Here is a 22831-nt window from a genome sequence, read left to right on the forward strand (position 1 = left end):
TCTTCATTCACTTTACCTTGGAGGTGGAAATAGATGGTACCCTCCCTTTCCTTGATGCATTGTAGGGTTGGCACCAGAGTAAAACCAGAGAGTGTATAAGAAACTTGTGTCGCGGGATGTACACATAACAACACAGCATAAAAAAGTAATGTTAAACTTCAGCTGCCACCTCTCAGCCCATCTGCTCAACTTTTCTAGATCTTATTGCAGCACCGTACTGTCATTAGTGTCATTAACAAACCTGCCGACCTTCGTATCATCTGCAAACTTGGACATTAAGCCCGTTATACCATCATCAATATCATTAATAAATACAGAAAACAACAATAGACCCAACACTGAACCCTGGGGTACTCCACTAATAACATTAGTCCACAAAGAGCAGTGTCTATTGGTTATCACTCTCTGTCTTCTCCCTTTATCCATAGCAGCAACTTCCCCTTAAGGCCATACTGCTCCAACTTGTACAGTAGTTTTCCATGTGCAACAGTGTCAGAAGCTTTCCTAAAATCCAAGTATATGATTCAAAATTATTTTTTGCATCCAGTTCCTTTGTAACCACATCATATTTTCTCCGGAACAGACGTTAAACTAATAGGTCTGTGATTATTTGTGTCACCTTTCGATCCCCCTTTGTGAATTGAGAATACATTTGCACATCTCCAGTCCTTGGAGACCTCCTCTGAGTCCAAGGATGCCCTCATAATCATGGCTAAGGGCCTACTTACTTCTTTTGCTGCCTCTTTTAATATAACTGGATAGATCCCATCCACTGTGGGTGCCTTCCTTATGTTTAACTTCGGCAATTTCTCCTCCACTTTGCTCTCACTTATTACAAAATCATTTAATGCCCTGTTAGAGTTTGATCAGCTTCTGGCCTCCACTTCCCTACAGAATTCCTTGTGTGAATGTAGATGCAGAATATTCATTCAGTTTGTCAGCTACCTAAGTTGAATCTTCAACAATCAAACTATCGATATCAAGTGGACCAATCTGATTCATCCCCTCCCTTCTAGAACTTACATAAGTAAAGAAGTCTTTACTGTTTTTCCTTTGTATACTTTGCCAAAGATTTCTCGTAATCTGCCTTTGATTGCCTAACATCCTTTGTGGCTTGATTACGGACTATCTACCATAGGCATCTGTGTCTCCTGATAATTTATATGGTTCCCAGTGTTTTTCTTCTCTGCCACGAGTCTCATTAGTTCGTCTGACATCCATTTAGGCCTTGAACAGTATTTCTTAGTTGGTATGAATAGCCTAGTAGCTTCCAAGATTAATTCCTTGAATACATCCCATTTAGAATTTGCTGTTGGTAACATCATCAGTAGGTTGCATTGTATAGAATTTAAAAAATATCTGAGACCACTGTAGTCACCTTTAATGATATATAGGTATTTTGTTAGTGTAATTTAAATAAAAACCCCCCACATCAGTACACTGTGATCACTGCCATCTAGTGGTTCTTTTATCTACAGATTCTTAATGCATGAATAATCACTACTGATAATCAGATCAAGAGTATTACTCCATCTGGTTGCTTCTCAAACATGCTGCTGTAGAAAACAATCATCGAATAAATCCACAAAAGTCTTTCTAATGTGTGAGTGACCAACCCACAAGTTCCGGTCTATATCTGGGAAGTTAAAATCCCCCATTATATGACAATCTGATTTCCTGGCCCACTGTTTCTCTGTACAATTGTTCATTGTACTCATCAATGCCTATTTCAAGGCCTATAATACATGCCTACTCCCAACTTTGCAGTGCTTATGTCACAGCAAACTGACTCAACACTGCACTGTCCACCTGTGTCAACTGGATGCACTTCCTCAGATTTTTTTCTTAACAGCATCTTTCCTGCTATCTTTTGTGCACACATTGTATTCTCCATATACAAATTCTGCATTCCTTATATCTGTGTGATAACATGTCTGATATCCCAACAATATCAGCCTTTGATGTCTTCACCAGCACCTCAAGTTCATCAGATTTGTTTACTAAACTCCTAGCATTGGTTTACATGCAAGTATATGTGTACCTGTTCCTACTCTTAGTTACCCTAACACAAACCACATATTTTCTTGTTATGTGATGACCCAGTACCTCGCTTTACAGGCTACTGCTCATTCCAATAGAAGCAGTGCAAGAATCACTCTCACCTCTGCCTGTGGCTACTGTTAATCTGTTAGTCCATGAATCCCCCCCCCAAATACAGCAGTTTTCTGACCCACCAGCACTGCCTCGATAGCATGAGCAAATATTCTTGCACCTTTTCTATTTAAGTGTATCTATCCCTGTAGAAACAATCTCTCCTGTTAACGAGCACAGACCACAGGCATTAATGTATCATTAAAATGATACACAAATGCAGAATAATGTATCGTTAATATTTAATTGCTACCTAACTTAGAGTATTGGGTTTAAAAAAGATCTAGAAGTAATTGTACAGTTTAACATGATCCCTCTGGAATGCAATAAGCTACTAGAACAATTCGTGGGAGTCATTTAGTGATATGCAGGAACTTTGCTAGCAGTGACAAAGAGGTGATTATATGATAGTGGTTAGGCCACATCTGGAATGCTTCATACAGGTTTGGAAATCTGATTTTAGAAAGGGTGCAAACACAAGCAACAAGATTAGTTTGGGGCACAAAGGGATACTATGGACCCAACACTGAACCCTGAGGAGTTCAGTGTTGGGTCCATTGTTGTTTTCTGTGTTTATAAATGATATTGATGATGGTATTATCAAGCTTAATGTCCAAGTTTGCAGACGATAAAAAGGTTGGGAGGGTTGTTAAGGACACTACTGACAGTATGCTGCTGCAACAGGATCTGGAAAGGTTGAGGAGATGGGCTGTGAGGTGGCAAATGAAGTTTAACATTGACAAATGTAAAGTACTACATATGGAAAACAGTAACCCCAGAGTAATGTATCAACCCTGTGGTACTACACTGACAGTGGTAGAGAATGAAAAGGACCTGGGGGTAATTGTGCAGGCAGATATGAAGTTTTCTGAGCATTGCAGACAAGCTGCAAGAGTAGCCTGTCTTGTCAATGATATACCGGAATTTTTCTAGCAGAGATAAGGAGGTGATTGTTCTTTATAAGGCAATGGTCAAGCCACTTGAGTACTGTATACAGTACTCAAGCCCCTTGAGTACTGTATACAGGCCTGGAGGCCTCATTTCAAGAAGGATGTAGAGCTGCTGGAACGAGTACAGAGAAGGGCAACAAGATTAGTGAATGGAATAAAGGGTTGCTCTTACGAAGAAAGGCTTAAGTTTTGCAAATTACAGTGTCTGGAGACTAGGCACCGGCGAAGTGATCTGATAGAGGTGTATAAAGCCTTGAATGGTTTGAGCATGCTCAATGCTGATGGGATTCTTCCTCTTGCTCAGAATAATCACCTGAGAGGGCATAAATTGAAATTGAAGAAAGACAGATGTAGGATAGATGTGCGGAAATTTGCCTTTAGCCCGCGGGTAGTTGGTTGGTGGAACAGACTTCCATCCCTTTTTGTGGAAGTTGATAGCCTAAATAAATTTAAGGCTCACCTGGACAGATATTTAGAACGAACAGAGGGGTGAAATGGAAGTGATGGTTTTTTTTTTTTTTTTTGGCTGATGCTGTATAAGCTTGCTTTCTTGCATCATATGCCTCTAATGCTATATTCAACACTGGGGTTCTGCAAATTACAGTCTAAAAACTAGAAATCTGTGTTGACTTGATTGAAGTGTATAAAGCTTTAAAGGGCTAAGTAAATTAAATGCTGAAGAATCTTTACTCTTTCAGAGATAATTTACACAAGGATCGATAAATTTAAATTGCAAGTGGCTGGTTGCAGAACTGATTTGGAAATTTGAAAAGCACCAAAGAGTAAGCAAGCAATTATTGAAATAAACATTCTCCAGTGTTGTAGGAATAGTTTGAATAAATTTATATGGAAGGAATGAAGAAAGGAAGGTTTTTTTTTTCCTGGTGCTGTGTAAGCCTTACTTCCTTGCATCGTATTGGCAATACTGATACTGAAAGACCTTGGGTGGTACCACACTCAAAGTTGTGGAGAATCAAGAAGATATTGACAGAATCTCACGAGCTGCTAGGAGAGCCCATAGAGTTTTGTTAATGATATATAGTAGGGGTGGCCAACGAGTCGATCGTGGATTTAATTTCGGTCGATCATGACAAATTTTAAATATACAGCAGGCCCCCGTTATAACGCGGTTCGCTTTACGCTGATTCGCTATAACGCTGTTCTTATATTATAACCCGTATCTGACTATAACGCTGTCACAGATCACTATAACGCTCTTTTACAGATTACATTTTTGACATATTTAACGAAATCGTTTCATTTGATGGAGTCGATAGCTTGAAAATGAATAGCAAAACAGCATTAAAACGTTTCCCACACCGACTTGAGCAATTTTCCCACGCTCAGTGAAATTTTCTCTCACGCTAATTTAAGTACAGTCACTTGTTACGTAGTTCCGAGATCAACATTTTAAAAAATGATCAAATATATTGCTTGTAATATTTGCGTTATATGCATTTATCCGAAGTCTAGTTAGTCATCACTCAGTACAGTATTAGACATCGTGCGTAACGGACAGTTTACTTGAACATTGTATCATAATTAATTCAACCAACGCAGTTATATTTTCGAAGAGCTAATAATGACCGACAGGAATGAAAATGCAACAACGTCTGGGCGCAGTACGAAGACTATAAATGTAAGAAAAAGACTGAATTTGAAAATTAAATTAGACCTTTTGAAGCGAATCGATTCCGGTCAACGACAAGCGGATGTGTGCCATAATTTAGGACTCGCAAATTTAACTGTAAGAACAATTATGAAAAAAAAAAAGAATTAATTTTAGCAGTGGGAAAGATAGCTGTTCCACTGCAAGCAACTAGGACTAGACCGGCTATTAGGATTGAAATGGAAAGACTAATTTTTTTGAAGATAATATTCCAATGCAGAATTCAGTTAAGTTAAATATTAGAGAGAGAGAGAAAGAGATTAGCCAATACGATGATCTGAAGAAAACTCGCCTAAAAAAAAAAAATGTGGAACCATTTAAAACTGGTAGAATAGATTTAAAATCCCAGGAGAAGCCGCTAGTGCAGATTAAGGAGCCGAAACTTTCAAAAAAGAACTTGTTAAAATTATTGAAGAGGGGTATTATGTGTTATACATCTCAACAAGTTTTTAACATAGATGAAGCAGGACTTTTGTGGAAACGAATGCCTAAAAGAAGTTTCATATTGAAAGAACAAAAAACATGCCAAATTTCAAAGCGGCGAAGGATCGGTTGACTTTATTGTTGGGTGGTAACGCTGCGGGCCATTTAAAATTAATACCCCTTTTAGTTTATTTGGAAGAGGGCCAAAGTTCAACTCAAAATCCACACATTTTTCATGATTAAATTCATCCATTAAATTAAATCAATTAAATTCATTATTTTAATTGGAATTTTGTTTACTTTTGAGACGCAAGTAGTTACCACATAATTATACGTATGTAATGCAGAATATTTTATATGTGCAAATATTTGAATATTAAATATTTTGACCGACATTTGTGCATCTTTTCATTACCGTTTATTATTGATTAGGAAATATCCTATGGCACCGACCGCAGCTCACAAATACATATGTTACCTTATGGGAAAGCGGCGCTCGCTTAGCGCGGATTCACTTAGCGCTCTGTTTTTCCGGAACGAATGATCAGCGTTAAGCGGGGGTCACCTGTACAGTCATCCCTCGATTTGTGCAATGAAATTTTTGAGATGGTGGATCGCATCACAAATTAAGTTGGCCACTCCTGATATATAGGAATGTTTTCATCAGGGACAAATAGGTATGATTATTCCATTGTATAAGGCAGTGGTTTAGCTGCACTTTGAGTATAGGCAATACAACCCCTGTATAACACAGTACTTCTACAACACGGTTTGAGAATTACAGGGAAACCGTTCTATTGTGTGGATGTAATTTTTCAATGTTTCCATTCCATTTTGTGAATCCCCACTGTTCACTCGCTAGTCGTTATCGCCTTCGTGATATTTTTCTAAAGCACATTTCTGGAGGTCACGACCATAAAACAATTTGCACTTTCCATTTTATTGGGCTTTTCTGTTTAAAAAAAAAAAAAAAGTTAAACTGCGTCCATTATCAACAATTCATGCTGAGGGAAATGGACCATAATCTGCCACGCTGCGGGTTGGCAGATCGACCGTGTTTAGCAGTCAGGGGCTTGAACCCTGGTTTACTCGAAGAGCGTATGCTACTGCACTCAGCTATGGAGGCCATCATATGTATGTATTAATAAATTAATTGTTTTAAAATGTTAGAAAATTTATTCATTCCCAACTTATTTTTGATTTATTTTCCATTGTCGAAAATGTCATATTTCTTTATAATGAAATTTCTGTTTAACAAATTTTTTCGAGTGAACAATCTATTTCATTATATAGAGGTATGTATACAGATTAATCAAATCAGCGTGTGTGTATATATAAACCTTTTTTGTTACTCACCATTTGTAGATGCACTCTATTTGGAAATATATACACTGTACAGTGACATGCACTGTATCGTATTTTTTTTTTTCTTTTTTGAGTACCTATTTTAAAGTCATTGGTGGCAGTTTAGATGATCTGATTCATTGCTGTTTACCATTCATTTGAAAAGGTGTGGGTTTGAATTCTGTCTCTAACAGAGGAACGTATAGGGTCCTCTTCATTAGCTATTCCAGGGTTTTTCAGCCTGCACAATATGGATATGAATGACATAATTTGGAGCGGTCCCTCCGTAGCCAGGTGGGAAGGAGCAACAGTGCGTAACACACATTTCTTGATTAGACCGGGATTCGAGCCCGTCACCACCAAATACGGAGGATGCGGAAAGGTCAGGGAATGACCACTGCATATCCTGGAGCAATATGGCCTTAGTTGCTAATGCTCCTAAAAACCAAATAAACAAACATAATTTGGAGCAAAAAAAGATTTATTTTTTTGTTTTTTACCTTAAGCCGATATTAATAATGTAATTGATATTATAATTAGTTAAATAAATTTAATCATTATTAATGAAATTCGGCCATAGATGCAAAAAAAAAAATCCTGTTATGTCTTTGGTAGTAATTAAAAATGGTGTTTTACTTATTTCACTCTATTTATTTATTTAATTTTTGCTAACAATATGTACTTAAATTTTCTTTGTGTATTTTAGCAACTAGTGAAGTAGCCGCAGAGCTCTGAAATGTGTAGCCTGTAAATAAGTTAGTTTATTAAATTTAATCCAAATTAATATTGAATAAAAATGCAATGCATATTTATTTGAAATTCATTTACTTGAAAACGAAGGTTATCACAGTGCTAAAGATAAATTAAGTTTGGTTATTATTAATTATGCCGCTACTAATTCAGAAGTATATTTTTATGATAAATCAAAATTACTTAATAGAATAATAGAAAACAGTAACAGTATTTAAATGAAAAGAGTCAACATCATTTACATAAGACAGTTAAGGTTTAATTTGATTACTAGTTAGTTGTATCTTTTCAAATGGCTAATTTGATCTTATATAATACCATTATGATTTTTTTTTTTTTTTTCAATCTTTTGTAAAATCTTATTCTCAAAAAGGATGTGAATTTCACATTTTGACACCTTGATTTATATATATTCCCTCCCTCCCCACTAAATATAATTTTAATTAAGCTTTAAGATGATTTTTAGTTATAAAAATTAAATATGCATGATGCATATTAAACATATTTTAATAAAAAGTAAACATTTTTATTGTTTTATTTGCTTTTTTTTTTTTTTTCAGCTGATGTAGAAACTTATAATTCTTTGCTTAGTTCAGTTATTTATTTGAAAGAAGGTTCAGAATTAAGGTGGCAGTTGGTAGAGGTGAGATATATTATAACTATATTAATTTTAGTTTTATATACATATATATTTATAATTGACTTACATGTAATTCAAAAATTAATTGAGTAATTAATTTTTGAATTACATGTAACCCACTACTCAATTTCATGTACTTAGAGACCATTCTCTTACATTCTTAAAAAAATAACAGCTATTAAGGAAAATATTTATCCATGTATAGTCTGTCAATAGAAAATGATAGCCTAACACAAATTCACAACTGATTGTAGTGGATTTGATGCATTCTGGATAAGTTGGTATTAGTAAGAAAAATATATACATACAGTGATAACCCAGTTTAATATAATATAACAAGTAGCAGTAGCAAGTAGTAACAAGCTACTGCTACTTGTTATATTATATTAAACTGGGTTATTATTGTATTATATATTTTTCTTAACCATGGCCCCAGTACACCAGACCCATTCGTTACAATTTGTATTAGTATTGACAAAATGATGCAAAGAAGCATGGTCTTGAATAGCAGTCATTTGTGGTAATCAAACGATTAGTGTAATGAAGAAAGTAAAGTGAATTTAAAGCAAACTCTGTACTGTGTATATATAAGTATCTCAAGTACAAGCACAAAAAAAATCTTAAATAGGAAGTACACTTTTCCATTGTATAAACATTAACCTTACTAATTACTAATCTGCATACCTGCTTGGTCACTAGGTGGCATTATTTCTGCCTTCCCATGGTGGGGGGATAGCGTTTCCAGGGCTAAAAGAAGCAAACATGAATGAATGATTCAAACATAACAATCAAATTTTTTCAAAGATTTGGCTCCCACAGAAGATAAAAAAAAACTACATGACATTGCTTCATGAACCCTTTTATAGTCCTACATTCTAGGAGCAACCATTAGGAAAACTGTTACTGATCTAGAAATGCCTAGAAAGTGTTATGGAACGCCTAAAAATATCTGAGAATCTAAATCGGGCAGCATTCTAATTGAAATTATTCGCCAATGTGTACATAGCAGGGTTTACATCAGTGCTCCCAGTTGCTGGAAATGGACCCTCTTATGCACAAATCTCAAGAAATTGATATACTATAGAAAGCCAAACAGACTTAAAATTTCCTGTACAGAAGTCAGTTTCAGTCTGTCCATTAGAATTACTCATAACTCCTCAGCCACAACAGCGAGAGCAACTTGCTAGCATGCCATTTCTTTCCCTCCTGATAGAAATACAAGATAAGCAGACACAACTTACGGTCTGTTATTTTCTGGTTGATTGTCCTTTACATTCATTTTGAATATATCACCTGATTTATCTCATTTCTTAGGAAATGAAGCAAATATTGAAGAACTTTTATTATATCTAAAACATATTGGCTTGTACAGAAGCATATAATTTAACTTCTCTTACAATATGCTTTTTGTGAATTAACAATGAACAAACACAATTTGGCATTATTAGCCCTTGTGTTGTTAAACTGAATAACAACAACAATAGCTGTCCAGCCAAGAAACTAAAATGGGACCATTTCACGTAATTAATGCTTCAAAAAGCTGTAAACATTAGATGAGAGAAAAAATTTATAAAACAGTATAAGACAGAACATTGTGTCACTTGTTTGAAGATAATAAAACACTTAAAACCTGTATTGGTATTATGTTTATTTCCAAATTGGAAATATGTATCTAATGGAGTGAAACATTTCATTGCATTTTCTTACCACTTCTTCAGTGACTGCAAAGATAGTAATTAAGGGTTATTATATATTATGACTAAATTTCATAATATCATTTTATCTTGCTCACCAAACCACACTATATACACACACACACATTGATTTTTTTAATTACAGATTCTCCTATGGTTATTACACCTGATAGCTCAGCTCTCCTACCATATACACAAATATACTGATTTTTACCTTTGTTGTCTATTATTCATTATGGTTGCCAGTCCTTGCTGTTTTACCATAGTACCTGAATCCATAATTCCATCTTATATACATTCTATAAACTTATAGCTCATTCCTGTTGTAAGACTTTTGTAATTTCATTGCATCTTTATTATTTTTTATATATGTACAGTAGAATCTCATTTAACCAAGGTGAATTGTTGAAAAGTTGTATATACTTTGCCATCAAAGACAAGAGGACATAGTTCATAAGATAATAAACAGCTACCTTACAGACAGAAGTGTCTCAGTATGCACAAGGTTCCAGGAATTAACACGCCCTGTGAATAAAGGGTGCCCGCAGTGTTCAATCCTTGGCCCTTTCTTCTGGATGAATTTCTGGACTTGGATCTGGGCCCCGTGGAAAGCTTGGCCTTTGCCAAACTTTCCAGGTGACACGATTTTGCTTGTAAAAGGTAACAGGCGAGTGGTTGTAGAGCAAAGATCAAATGCTGCACGAATGGGATCAAATGCACATGCTCAAAATATCGTCTGACAAAACCAAACAAATACTTCTAAAAGGCAATCTGGACATAAGAAGACTTTCACAAATCAAAATTAACACAACCACTATAAAAATAGTAACACAACTAAAATATCTTGTAGTAGTCTTTGATTCAAAATTAAATTTTTATCCCCATTTGACCTACTTGGCGAAGAAAGTGAGAAATTATGCAGGTATGACTGCTGGGATCAGTCGGGGAAACTGGGGGCTCAAAAGAAAGACCCTGGCAATCATATACTTTGCAATGTTTTTATCTGCTATCGCCTGGCAAAAAATTATCAGCTAGTAAGGAAAAAATAGCAAAAATTATTCCAGAAGAAAATTTGAATTTGGATCAAATTTATATCCAAAACACTTGCAGGTAGAAAAGAAAAATCAGGTCCTGGCATGTTCAAATTCATCAGGGGGCATAAGCTTAAACTAACGCTTATTGGAAAGTAAAAGAATCCACATGCTTTAAAATGTTTGCCTGTTAACTATGCAAATCATAAAAATGTATGAATGGATTCAAGTTTGTTTTAAACATAGTTTCATGAACAATTTGTACCTAGCAGAAAATAATATCAGCCCAGTCTGTACTTGTTAACAGGAGAGACTGCTTCTACAGGGATGGGATACACTTAAATAGAAAGGGTGCAAGAATATTTGCTGATGCTATCGAGGCAGTGTTAGGTGGGATGGAAAATTGCTGGAAAACAGCCTGGAAAACAAGATGCAGGATATTTCAGAGACTGTTGTGAGTCATTGCAGTACAAGTAAACACATGGGTTGTGTTAGGGTAGCTAAGAATAGGAACAGGTGCATGTATACTTGCGTATACACTAATGATAGGAGTTTGGTAAATGAATTTGATGAATTTGAGATGTTGGTCAAAACATCAAAGGCAGATATTGGGATATCAGAGACATGGTGTCACACAGATATAAGGAGTGCAGAATTGGAATTTGGGGAGTACAATGTGTACAGAATAGGAAGGGAAGAAGAGTTATGCTATTAGTTAAGAAACACACAATACAAGGAAGTGCAGTGTCGATTCAGTTTGGTGTGACATAAGCACTGGGAGATCAAAATTGAAAGTAGGAGTGTGTTATAGGCCTAATGACTCTGATGAGTATAATAAAAAACTGTACAGGGAAATAGAGTGGGCCAGTAAATCAGAGTCTTATAATGGAAGATTTTAATTTCCCGGATATTGACTGAAATTTCTGGGTTGGCCACTCACACACTAGCAAGGCTTTTGTGGATTTATTGGATGATTGTTTTCTGCATCAGCATATTAGGGAGGCAACAAGAAGTAGTAATACTCTTGATCTGATTATCAGTAGTGATTCTTCATGCATTAAGTATCTGCAGATAAAGAAACCACTAGGTGGAAATGATCACAGTGTGCTGAAGTGGGATTTACTTAAAGAGGTAACTACCATCAGGGATAAAGGCGACTACGGTGGTCTGAGATGGTATTTAAATTCTATATGGTCGGACAAATTGATGATGTTACCAACAGCAAATTCAAAATGGGAGGCATTCAAAGAAATAATTTTGGAAGCTACTAGGCGTTACATACCAACTAAGAAATATTGTTCAAGGTTTAGGCCTGAATGAATGTCAGATGAACTAATGAGACATGTGGCAGAGAAGAAAAATGCATGGGATACATATAAATTAATAGGTGACATGGAAGCCTATGATAGATATAAGCTGGTCTGTAACCAAGTCACAAAGGAGATTAGGCAGGCAAAGGCAGATTACTAGAAATCTTTGGCAACGGATGCAAAGAAAAGCAGCAAAGAATTCTTTAATTATGTAAACTCGAGAAGGAAGGGGATGAATCAGATTGGACCATTGAGGACCCAGCTCAGATAGCTGAGAAACTGAATGAGTATTTTGCATATAAGAAGTTATTCAGAGAGAGGAATGCCAGAGGTGAATTAAACTCTAGTAGTGAGCTAGATGATTTTGTAATAACTGAGAGGAAAGTGGAGGAGAAATTGTTGAAGATAAAAATAAAACAGGCACCTGGGGTGGATGGGATCTATCCAGTTATATTAAAGGAGGCAGCAAAGGAAGTAAGCAAACCCTTAGCCATAATTATAGAGCTTCTTTGGACTCGGGGGAGGTACCCATGGACTGGAGATGTGCAAATGTGACCCCAATTCACAAAGGGCGACACAAGTAATTATAGACCTGTTAGTTTAACTTCTGTTCCAGGGAAATTAATGGAGGCACTCATTAAAGAAGCATTGCAGGATCATCTAGACAAGACTTCAGTTATAGGCTTGGACACAGCATGGGTTTGTGACCACATCATAGTAGCCAATCATATTGGTCAGATGGCTTGTCTGACCCATTTGATTGGATACTATGATGTGGTCACAAAGGAACTGGATGCAGGGAATAACTTTGATATCATATATTTGAATCTTAGAAAGGCTTTTGATACTGTTGCACAAATTGGAGCAGTGTGGCATTGGAGGCAAATTGCTGCTATGGACAAAGGGATGGTTGAGTGGGAGAAGACAGAGTGGACACTGCTCTTCGTGGAGTCCCTCAGGGTTCAGTGTTGGATCCATTGTTGTTTTCTGTATTTATAAATGATATTGATGCTGGTATATCAGGCTTAATGTCCAAGTTTGCAGATGATACGAAGGTTAGCAGGGTTGTTAAGGACACTACGCTGCTGCAACAAGGCGCCTCCATAGCCAGGTGGGAAGGAGCAGCAGTGCCAGTCTAATCAAGACTGGCACTGCTTCTTGATTAGAACCCCCAGTCTAATCAAGAAGCGTAGCACACGCTTCTTGATTAGACTGGGGTTTGAGCCCATCACCACCAAATGCGGAGGATGCGGAAAGGTCAGGGAATGACCACCGCATATCCCTGGAGCAATATGGCCTTAGTTGCTAATGCTCCTAAAAACCAAATAATAACAATAACAACAGCTGCTGAAACAGGATCTAAAAAAGTTGAGCAGATGGGCTGACAGGTGGCAAATGAAGTTTAACATTGACAAATGTGAAGTACTACATATGGGAAGCAGTAATCCCAGAGTAACATATCAACGCTGTGGTACTACACTGACATGGTAGAGAATGAAAAGGATCTGGGGGGTAATATGAAGTTTTATTATATATAGTGGTCAGGCCACACCTTGGGTACTGTATACTGGTCGGAAGCTTCATTTTAAAAAGTATGTAGAGCTGTTGGAATGAGTACAGAGAAGGGCAACAAGATTAGTGAATGGAAAGAGGGGTTGCAGATTACAGTGTCTGGAGACTAGGCACCTGCGAGGTGATCTGATTGAGGTGTATAAAGCCTTGAATGGTTTGAGCATGCTCAGTGCTGAATGGATTCTTCCTCTTGCTTTATGCCCTCTTAGGTATCACCTAAGAGGGCATAAATTCAAATTGTGGAAGGACAGTTGTAGGATAGATGTGCGGAAGTTTGCCTTTAGCCGGCGGGTGGAACAGACAGCCTAAATAAATTTAAGGCTTTGCTGGACATTTATTTGGAATGAACAGAGGAGTGAAACGGGAGCGGATTTTTTTTTTTTTTTTTTGCTGATGCTGCATAAGCTTGCTTTCTTGCAATGTATGCCTCTACTAATGCTAATATTTCAATGAAAAGAAACTTCCCCATAAAGCCCTTTTAATTTTAGACAGTACTCCATTCCATCCAGATGAAAGTGAATTAGCTTTTCGTGACATCAGAGCTCTGTTTTAGTATTAGCATAGGCATATGATACAAGAAAGCAAGCTTATATAGCATCAGCCAAAAAAAAAATCTTCCCATTTCATCCATCCATTAACTCCAAATGTTTGTCTAGTTTTGCCTTGAATTTATTCAAGCAGTCAATTTCTACAACAACAGATGGAAGTTTGTTCAAGCACCTGCTGGCTAAAAGCAAATTTCTGCACATCTAATCTACAACTGCCTTTCCTCAATTTGAATGTATGTTCACTCGGGCGACTAATTTCGCCCTTGAGAGATTCTGAAAGGCTCGTGAGATAGAATTTTTTTCTATCTCACGTGTGTGGTCTGTGCTTGTTAACAGGAGAGAGACTGCTTCTACAGGGATTGGGTACACTTAAATAGAAAGGGTGCAAGAATATTTGCTAATGCTATCGAGCAGTGTTAGGTAGGCCAGAAAACTGCTAGCTTGGGGGGAATTCACAGACTAAAATATTAGTTGTAGCTACAGGCAGAGAAGCAGTGCAAAATTGATTCTCGCACTGCTTCTCTTGGAAGAACTACTGGGAGTCAGCATGGAACAAGTAAATACATGGGCTGTGTTAGGGTAAAAGAGGAAATGCAGTTGTAGAATAGATGTGCAGAAATTTGCCTTTAGCCAGCTGGTAGTTGATTGATGGAACTTCCATCTGTCGTTGTGGAAGTTGATAGCTTATATAAAGTCAAGGAAGAACTGGACAAGCTTTTAGAGCAAATGATTGTATGAAATGAGAATTTTTCCCCTTTTTGGCTGATGCTGTATAAGCTTGCTTTCTTGCATCATATTCCCCTACTAATGCTAACTCTTTTCTCAATTTTAAATTTGCTGCTGTCTTTGTTTACTCTAATAAAGGAAGTAGCATTTCTGTATATTTTCTTCAAAATCTTAATGTATGGCAAGTTTATGCCTTGTCTTTCCAGTCCCCGAAACATTGCCTTATGCTGTATGGAGTCAGATGCCCTTTCATAATCCACGAATGGCAGGAATAATGGGTGTTTTTTGATCATTGGCTTTCTCCATTAGCTGTGATATTATTTGAAGGTGATCAATAGTTGAGAATACTGTCCTAAACCAGCTTGCTCTTTCTATTCTGTTAGTTATGACCCTTGTGAACAACTTGTAGATGTGGGATAACGAGCTGATTGGTCTATAATTTCCAATTTATCTCCTTTGTTATACAGAAAAATTGGTTCAATTATCCCACTCCTTAGGCATCTTGCCTTTCCTAATATGTTTAGTGAAGAGTCTTGCCAGTTTCTGTGTTATGTCTCTTTCTCCTAATTTTAAAAACTTAACAGTAACTTCATCTTCACCTGGGGCTTTTTGATTCTTCAATGTTAGTTTACCTGATCAGGAAGGACATTGGGTATGTCCTATGTGTTGCTAATTTGTGATCCATCTTTCCCACTGCTGGTATCATTCCCTTGCTCCTTATATATGACTTTATAGTAGTCTTCTACTATAAAGTCTATAATTATTATCAAATTATAGCAGGGTGCTTAATGATTTTGTATTAACTGAGACCAAGTGGAGGATAAATTGTTGAAGTTAAACATAAGAAAGGGATCTATCCAGTTATATTAAAGGAGGTGGCAAAGGAACTAAGCAAACCCTTAGCCATAATTATCAGAGCATCCTTGGATTCAGGAGATATGCAAACGTATCCTCAATTCACAAAGGGGGAATTGAAGGGTGACACAAGTAATTACAGACCAGTTAGTTTAACTTCTGTTCCGGGTAAAATAATGGAGTCACTGGTTAAAGAATCATTGCAGGATCATCTAGACAAGACTGCAACAATAATTCAGACACAGCATGGGTTTGTTAAGGGAAAGTCTTGTCTGACAAATTTGATTGGATATTGTGATGTGATTACAAAGGAACTGGATGCAAAAAATAATTTTGATATCATATACTTGGATTTCAGGAAAGATTTTGACACTTGTGCATGGAATAGAATGGTTGAGTGGGAGAAGACAAGAGGGTGGTAATCAATGGGCGCTGCTCTTCGCGGAGTCCCACGGGGTTCGGTGTTGGATCCACTGTAGTTTTGTATATTTATCAATGATATTGATGAAGGTATATCAGGCTTAGTGTCGAAGTTTGCAGATGATACAAAAGTTGGCAGGCAGGGTTGTTAATGACAGTGTGCTACTGCAACAGGATTTAAAAAATTTGGGAAGATGGGCTGAGAAGTGGCAACTGAAGTTTAACATTGACAAATACAAAGTACTGCATATGGGTAGAAGTAAACCCAGAGGAACATACTAACTGTGTGGTACCACACTTAGGGTGGTAGAAAATGAAAAAGACCTGGGAGTAATTGCGCAGTCAGATATGAAGTTTTCTGAGCAATGCAGACAGGCTGCTAGAGCAGGTCATGTCAATGATATACAGGAATTTTTCTAGCAGGGAAAAGGAGTTGATTGTCCTGTATAAGGCAATGGTCAGGAGGGCTCAATTTAGGAAGGAGGTAGATTTGCTTGATCGTGTGTGCAGAGAAGGGCAACAAGATTGCTGAGGGGAATGAAGGGATCTCCTCTTACCAAGAGAGGCTTAAGTGCTGCGAATTGCAGTGGCTGGAGACTAGGCACCTGTGCAGTGATCTGATTGAGGTGTATAAGGCCTTGAATGGGTTGAGCATTCTGAATTATGATGGGATTCTTCCACTTGTTCAGATTATGAATCTAAGGGGGCATAAATTCATATTGAAGAAAGACCACTGTAGAATCAATGTGCGGAAATTTGCCTTTAGCCAGCGGGTGGTTAATTGCTGGAACAAACTTCCATCTGTCATTGTGGAAGTTGATAGGTTAAATAAATTTAAGGAGGAACTAGACAAACATTTAGAGGGAAGGAATGGTTGTGCGAAATTTTTTTTTTTTTTTGGCCGATGCTACATAAGCTCATACGCTTTCTTTCTTGCATCACATGCCACGATTACTATTTATAAGTGCACCATCACTATTCTTCACATTGACTATCATTTTTATTTTTGTATTACGGTTCATGACTGATGCTTTAAGTCCTTTGTTTTTTCTTGTGTTAAATCTTCTTATGTCCTCTCAAGTCTATAACGGCTTTGCATAACTCAGTATACTCAATTTTGTCCTTGTTGGTGTTTACCTTGCTCTTCATTTATCATATTTGGTTCATTACGACAAGCATTTCTTTTTACCTATAGGTTTCTCAGGCTTTATTGATTAAAAGACTGCTGTACATGCTATACACATGTACCGATCATGGGGTACATGTGTATAACTCTGCAAAACCTAGTGCCCCAAAATCACTAGATTCCATACATCACAGTGCCCTCTATTTAGCTTTAGGAATGTTTTGAGCATCACCTATTCCAAGCTTATGAACCTCCAATGCAACTAAGGAGGAAAAATCTACTACCAGAACATCCAGTAAGGGAACCCCTAATTTTTTAAGCTGAGTTGGAAGGATATCTGTTACTTACACCCAACCTGCAGGCAAATGCTGGAGAGAGCTACTTCAAAGCAGGAATATCAACTGAATAATGTTCCACTTTTCAGTAGAACTTCCACCATTGTAAAAATTAGTGCAACTTATTTATGATCTACTCTTCCATGCATCTTACATAGCTCAGTTTCTGGAATATACTGAAATATAAACAGACAGAACAGAGACGGAAGTAGGGTAACTTGCACTTTTCAGTTACCACCTTCACACAACTGCCAAAGAGTTTAATATTTGTACAGCAGAATTACAATCCCTCCAGATGGCCAAACACAGAAATCTGTTACACAGTATAATTTTCACCAACTTCTTAATTTGTTTAACAGCTTTACAGAATATTACCATCCATCCAATCCTTCTGAAGATACAAACTACAATATCTATTTTTGTCAGATCCCAGGACATGTGGAATTTAACAGGCAGACAAAGTGGCAAAACAAACATTTAGCACTGATTTATGCCTTCCACTTAAGACTGCTGTACAAACTGGAGCAATGTGGCATTAAGGGCAAGTTACTGCTTGGATAAAAGGTTGGTTGAGTGGTTATGAATGGGCACTGCTCTTCATGGATTAATGTTATTAGTGGAGCCCCAGTGCTGGGCTCATTGTTGTTTTCAGTATTTATTAATGATACTGATGAAGGTATATCAGGGTTAATGACAGTAATAAGGTTGGGCTACTGCAGCAAGGTAGTAGCTCAAGGATGCAGGAACCTTTTTACATTGGAAGGCCATATTTTATTTAACCAAGATACTATTAGGCCGCATGCTAAGAATTTAATATATACAACAAAAACTATATTTTTTTTTTGGGCATATTTACAATTTTAATTACAGCCTGTTATTTTCTCTCATGGAATTAGAATTTGACATTCCTTTTACTGGATCCCAAGCCACATTGGGATCTGTGGAAATGAATTAGCTGATACTGCTGCTAAAGCAGCCATTTCCCTGGATAATCATTGCCTGTCAATCCTCTACAGGCAAATAATATGCTCTAAATTACATTCCCAATGGCAAGATTCTTGGCATGGACATGCCACTAATAAAGTAAATCACATTAAGCCTGTAATTACACACTGGCAGTCTGGTCTATGCAAGGTTTGAAGAGAGGAAGTAGAAGTAGTTCTTGCTTAGCTCTGCATAGGTCATAGTCATCAAACACATTTCTATTTGCTGAGGGCGAATGACCCACCTGTGTGTGGCACTATTTTAACCTTTTGTCACCTTTTTATAGAAGCACAACTCTTGTGTTTTACCGCTTTTAATAATCTGACCGGACCATTTACACTCAGTCAGATTATAGGTGACAGAGACAACATGTCTGGCCATTTTTTACCCTATTAATTTGTGTACGGTTTTACATAATATTTACTTGATTGACGTGGTAGCCCAGGTATAGGCTACCAAAACGTTTAGTATTCCTTTAAATTTGACAAAGCATTATGGCCAATGCACCATTAAAAAGCAAATTAATTAATCAACAGCCTGTTATTGTATATAAAAAAAATATTAGCAAAGATGATAACAAAATTAAAAATGGACGACTTAGACATCAAACCATTTAATGATTTTTTTGTGACTGCTTAATGCCAGACACTGGAACTTAAAAACAAGTTTGAGCTTCTGCAGACTGCTCAGGACCAAGATATCGACGAGGAATATTACAACTTTCTGAAAGTGATAAAGCCCAAGAAACCTATAGGGAAACAGAAATCCAAAGAAGAAAAAATTAGTCAAGAAACACTTGTCATGATGAACCGAAGACGACAAATGAAGAGCAAGAAAAAACTGACAGGGAGAAAATTGAGTATACTGAGTTATGCAAAGCCATTAGAAAGAGACTCAGAGAGGACATAAGAAGATTTAACACAAGAAAAGTAGAACAAGCATTAAGGGAAAACAAAGGATTTAAATCAGCAGCCATGAGCAGTAATACAGAAAGACAAATGATACTGAAACTGAAAAATAGCGATGGTGTACTTATAAACAGCAGAGAAAGCATAATTCAAATAGCAGAAGACTACTATAGAGAATTATACAAGGAGCGAGGGAATGATACCAGCAGTGGGGAAGATGGATTGCAAAGTAGCAACACATACGACATACCCGATATTCTTCCTGATGAGGTGGAACATGCATTGAAGAAAATGAAGAATCGGAAAGCCCCGGGGGAAGATGAAGTTACTGTAGAGTTGTTAATATTGGGAGGAAGAGACATAACACAAAAACTGGCAAGGCTCTTCACAAAGTGCATTAGAAAAGGTGTGACGCCTAAGCAGTGGAATAATGCAATCATAGTTTTGCTGCATAAGAAAGGAGATAAATCAGAAATTGGAAATTATAGACCAATTAGCTTGTTATCCCACATCTACAAGTTGTTCACAGGGGTCATTACTAACAGATTAGATTTTTTTTTTTGGTTTTTTTTAGGAGCATTAGCAACTAAGGCCATATTGCTCCGGGATATGCGGTGGTCACTCCCTGACCTTTCCGCATCCTCCGCATTTGGTGGTGATGGGCTCGAACCCCGGTCCAATCAAGAAGCGTGCGCCACGCACTGCTGCTCCTTCCCACCTGGCTACGGAGGCGCCCTACTAACAGATTAGAAAGAATACTTGATGAGAATCAACCGAAAGAGCAAGCTGGCTTTAGGACAGGATTCTCAACTATGGATCACCTTCACGTAATATCACAGCTAATGGAGAAAGCAAATGAATATAAAACACCATTATGCCTGGCATTTGTGGATTATGAAAAGGCATTTGACTCCATACAGCATAAGGCAATGTTTTGGGCACTGGAAAGACAAGGCATAGATACCCCATATATTATGATTTTGAAGAAAATATATGAGAGTGCTACCTCCTTTATTAGACTAGACAAAGACAGTAGCAAATTTAAAATCGAGAAAGGAGTTCGACAAGGAGACACAATATCTCCGAAGCTGTTTACTGCTGCCCTTGAGGAAGCTTTCAGAAGATTAGACTGGTCGCAGAAAGGAGAGTACTTAAACCATTTATGATTTGCAGATGACATTGTGGTTATAAGCCACGATCCCAAAGAATTAGAGGGAAATCTTTATCAGTTATGCACAGTTAGTAAGGATTTTGGACTAAAGATGAATATGGCTAAAACAAAAGTAATGATGAACAAGTATGCCACGGAAAGGGAAATAATGACTGAAGGAGCAGTAATTGAAAAGGTGGAGTCATATACTTATCTGGGACAAGTTATTAGCTGTAATAATGATAAATGGCTGGAAGTCAAGAGAAGAATAAATTTTGGATGGATAGCATTCAGGAAATATAGTCACATACTGAAGAGCAATATCCCAGTTTGTCTGAAACGTAAAATAATGAATCAATGTATACTCCCCACCATGACTTATGGAAGTGAAACTTGGACACTCACCAAAAGAATGGAAGAGAAGCTGAGAACTACACAGCGAAGAATGGAGCGAATTATATTGGGAATCAGACTGTTAGATAAGAAGAGAAACACATGGATTAGGCAGCAAACTCAAGTAAAGGACATTCTTATCAAAACTAAAGAACTAAAATGGTCTTGGGCAGGACACATAGCTCGAAGACATGATGACAGAATGGTATCCAAGAGGAGCTAGAAGAAAACCTGGAAGACAAAGTCGGAGATGGATAGATGAAATTCATGAGTTTTTGCGTATTAAATGGATGGCCAGTGCTCAAAACAGAAGGAACTGGAAATTTGCTGGAGAGGCCTTCATCCTGCAGTGGATTGAAAATGGCTGATGATGATGAATGCCAGACAGTAGTCTGATATTTGGTTCCGTCATTGAGTGTAGTTTTAATTGGTCCTCCCAGTGAATATCCATCATCTGATATCTCAAGCTTGTTTTAATTTGTGCCAAAACAATATAGCATTCAATGAGCATGTTGATGCAGATGTGGATTTTTCCATATTTGAAGAGGATCATTCTTTGTGTGAAATAGACTTCAGAATATTATCTTTTGCGAGCTCAGTTAATTCCATCTGTAAGTCATCAGGTGGTTTGGAGACATCATGTTTCTCAAAATCAGCAAACCTTTCATTGTATTCTTCAATCAGTGAATTTTCTTTCATGTTGCATTTCCTTAATGATTTGTTTGCACCCTGTTCATTAATTACTTTTGCCAGTTCAGCTGAAAGTTCTGAAAAAGGTCAGCTTTTTCCAAAATGCCTGTATTTTAAGCCACATTATATATAGATTTAGTTTTACCTTGCAAAAAAATATTACATTGTGACATTATATCACATAAAAATGCAATATCTCTGCAGAATTCCACTTTTGACAATTCACACTGTTGATTCAGTTCCTCAAAAATAAAAGTTGGACAAGTATTTGTACTTTGGACAACTAACACATTTAGAATGATATGACAGATCCACTCAAAAGTTTCATCATCAAGGTGAAGCATGTTGCAAAATTGGCAGTCTCGTCATGTATTTGCTCAAATGTAGTTTACAGTACCTACAACTTTATTTAATGTGTCACTTAAAACAGTAGATTTGAAAGGAAATCAAAGTATCTGGATCTGGTAATTCTTTCTGTAGTAACGCAACAAATTCTTCATATTTTCCTCTCGTGGAAGGTGTGCCATTTGTGTATACACTTACTAAATTACATAAATTCAGTTTTGCTTCATGGCATTTTTCTTTGATGATGGCAAAGATGTCAATTCCACATGTCCTGGCAGTAAGGGTACCCAAAGCCAGTAACCCCTCATGACAATGAAAATGTGCAGTTATAACACAAAAAAAAATAACACCTACACTGAGTCAGTAATGCCAAGGCGATTGAATAATAAGTGTCTTCTCTCTGGCATATTACATGAAGCTGTTCTGTTATATTATGGGCTAATTCGTGTTGCTGAACAGTTATGGTCCTTACTTATTAACTTTAGCTGAATCTAAACATCCCACAACTTCAACAATGCATTCTTTTATGATTTCCACATCGCTAAATGGCTTACCTCTTCCAAATATATAGCTGCTTTACATGTCGCTTCAATGATGTCAGTCCCTTGTCCTGACAAAATTTTGAATACTTGCTGCTGCTTTCCATCTTTCATTAAGTGGAGACTTTTGAGGTTTTCCTTCTAGTTTAGCATATTTATTGTCCTTATGAGTTGCATAATGCTCATATGCACTGTATTTCTTCACTGTTGTTGCAGAGCAAGCAAACACATCATAATATTGCAATCCCCATTCTTCGTTTTATACTCTTTTCTTATTT

At 37.0% G+C, this 22831-nt stretch overlaps 1 protein-coding gene across 1 annotated transcript in view; it reads left to right on the forward strand.

Annotated features, from left to right (window-relative positions):
- The window catches only part of LOC150085791 (small ribosomal subunit protein mS39), a 261590-nt gene that overhangs the window by 150414 nt on the left and 88345 nt on the right, over positions 1–22831 (forward strand). The window contains exon 12 of the mRNA XM_090374693.1: positions 7848–7930. Within this exon, the coding sequence (XP_090230819.1) occupies positions 7848–7930 (83 nt within the window). The remainder of the gene's footprint in view (positions 1–7847; positions 7931–22831) is intronic.

The sequence above is a fragment of the Mastigoproctus giganteus genome, chromosome 5, assembly GCF_048544385.1.
Source record: "Mastigoproctus giganteus isolate SK-2022 chromosome 5, ASM4854438v1, whole genome shotgun sequence".
Lineage (NCBI taxonomy): Eukaryota > Metazoa > Arthropoda > Arachnida > Uropygi > Thelyphonidae > Mastigoproctus > Mastigoproctus giganteus.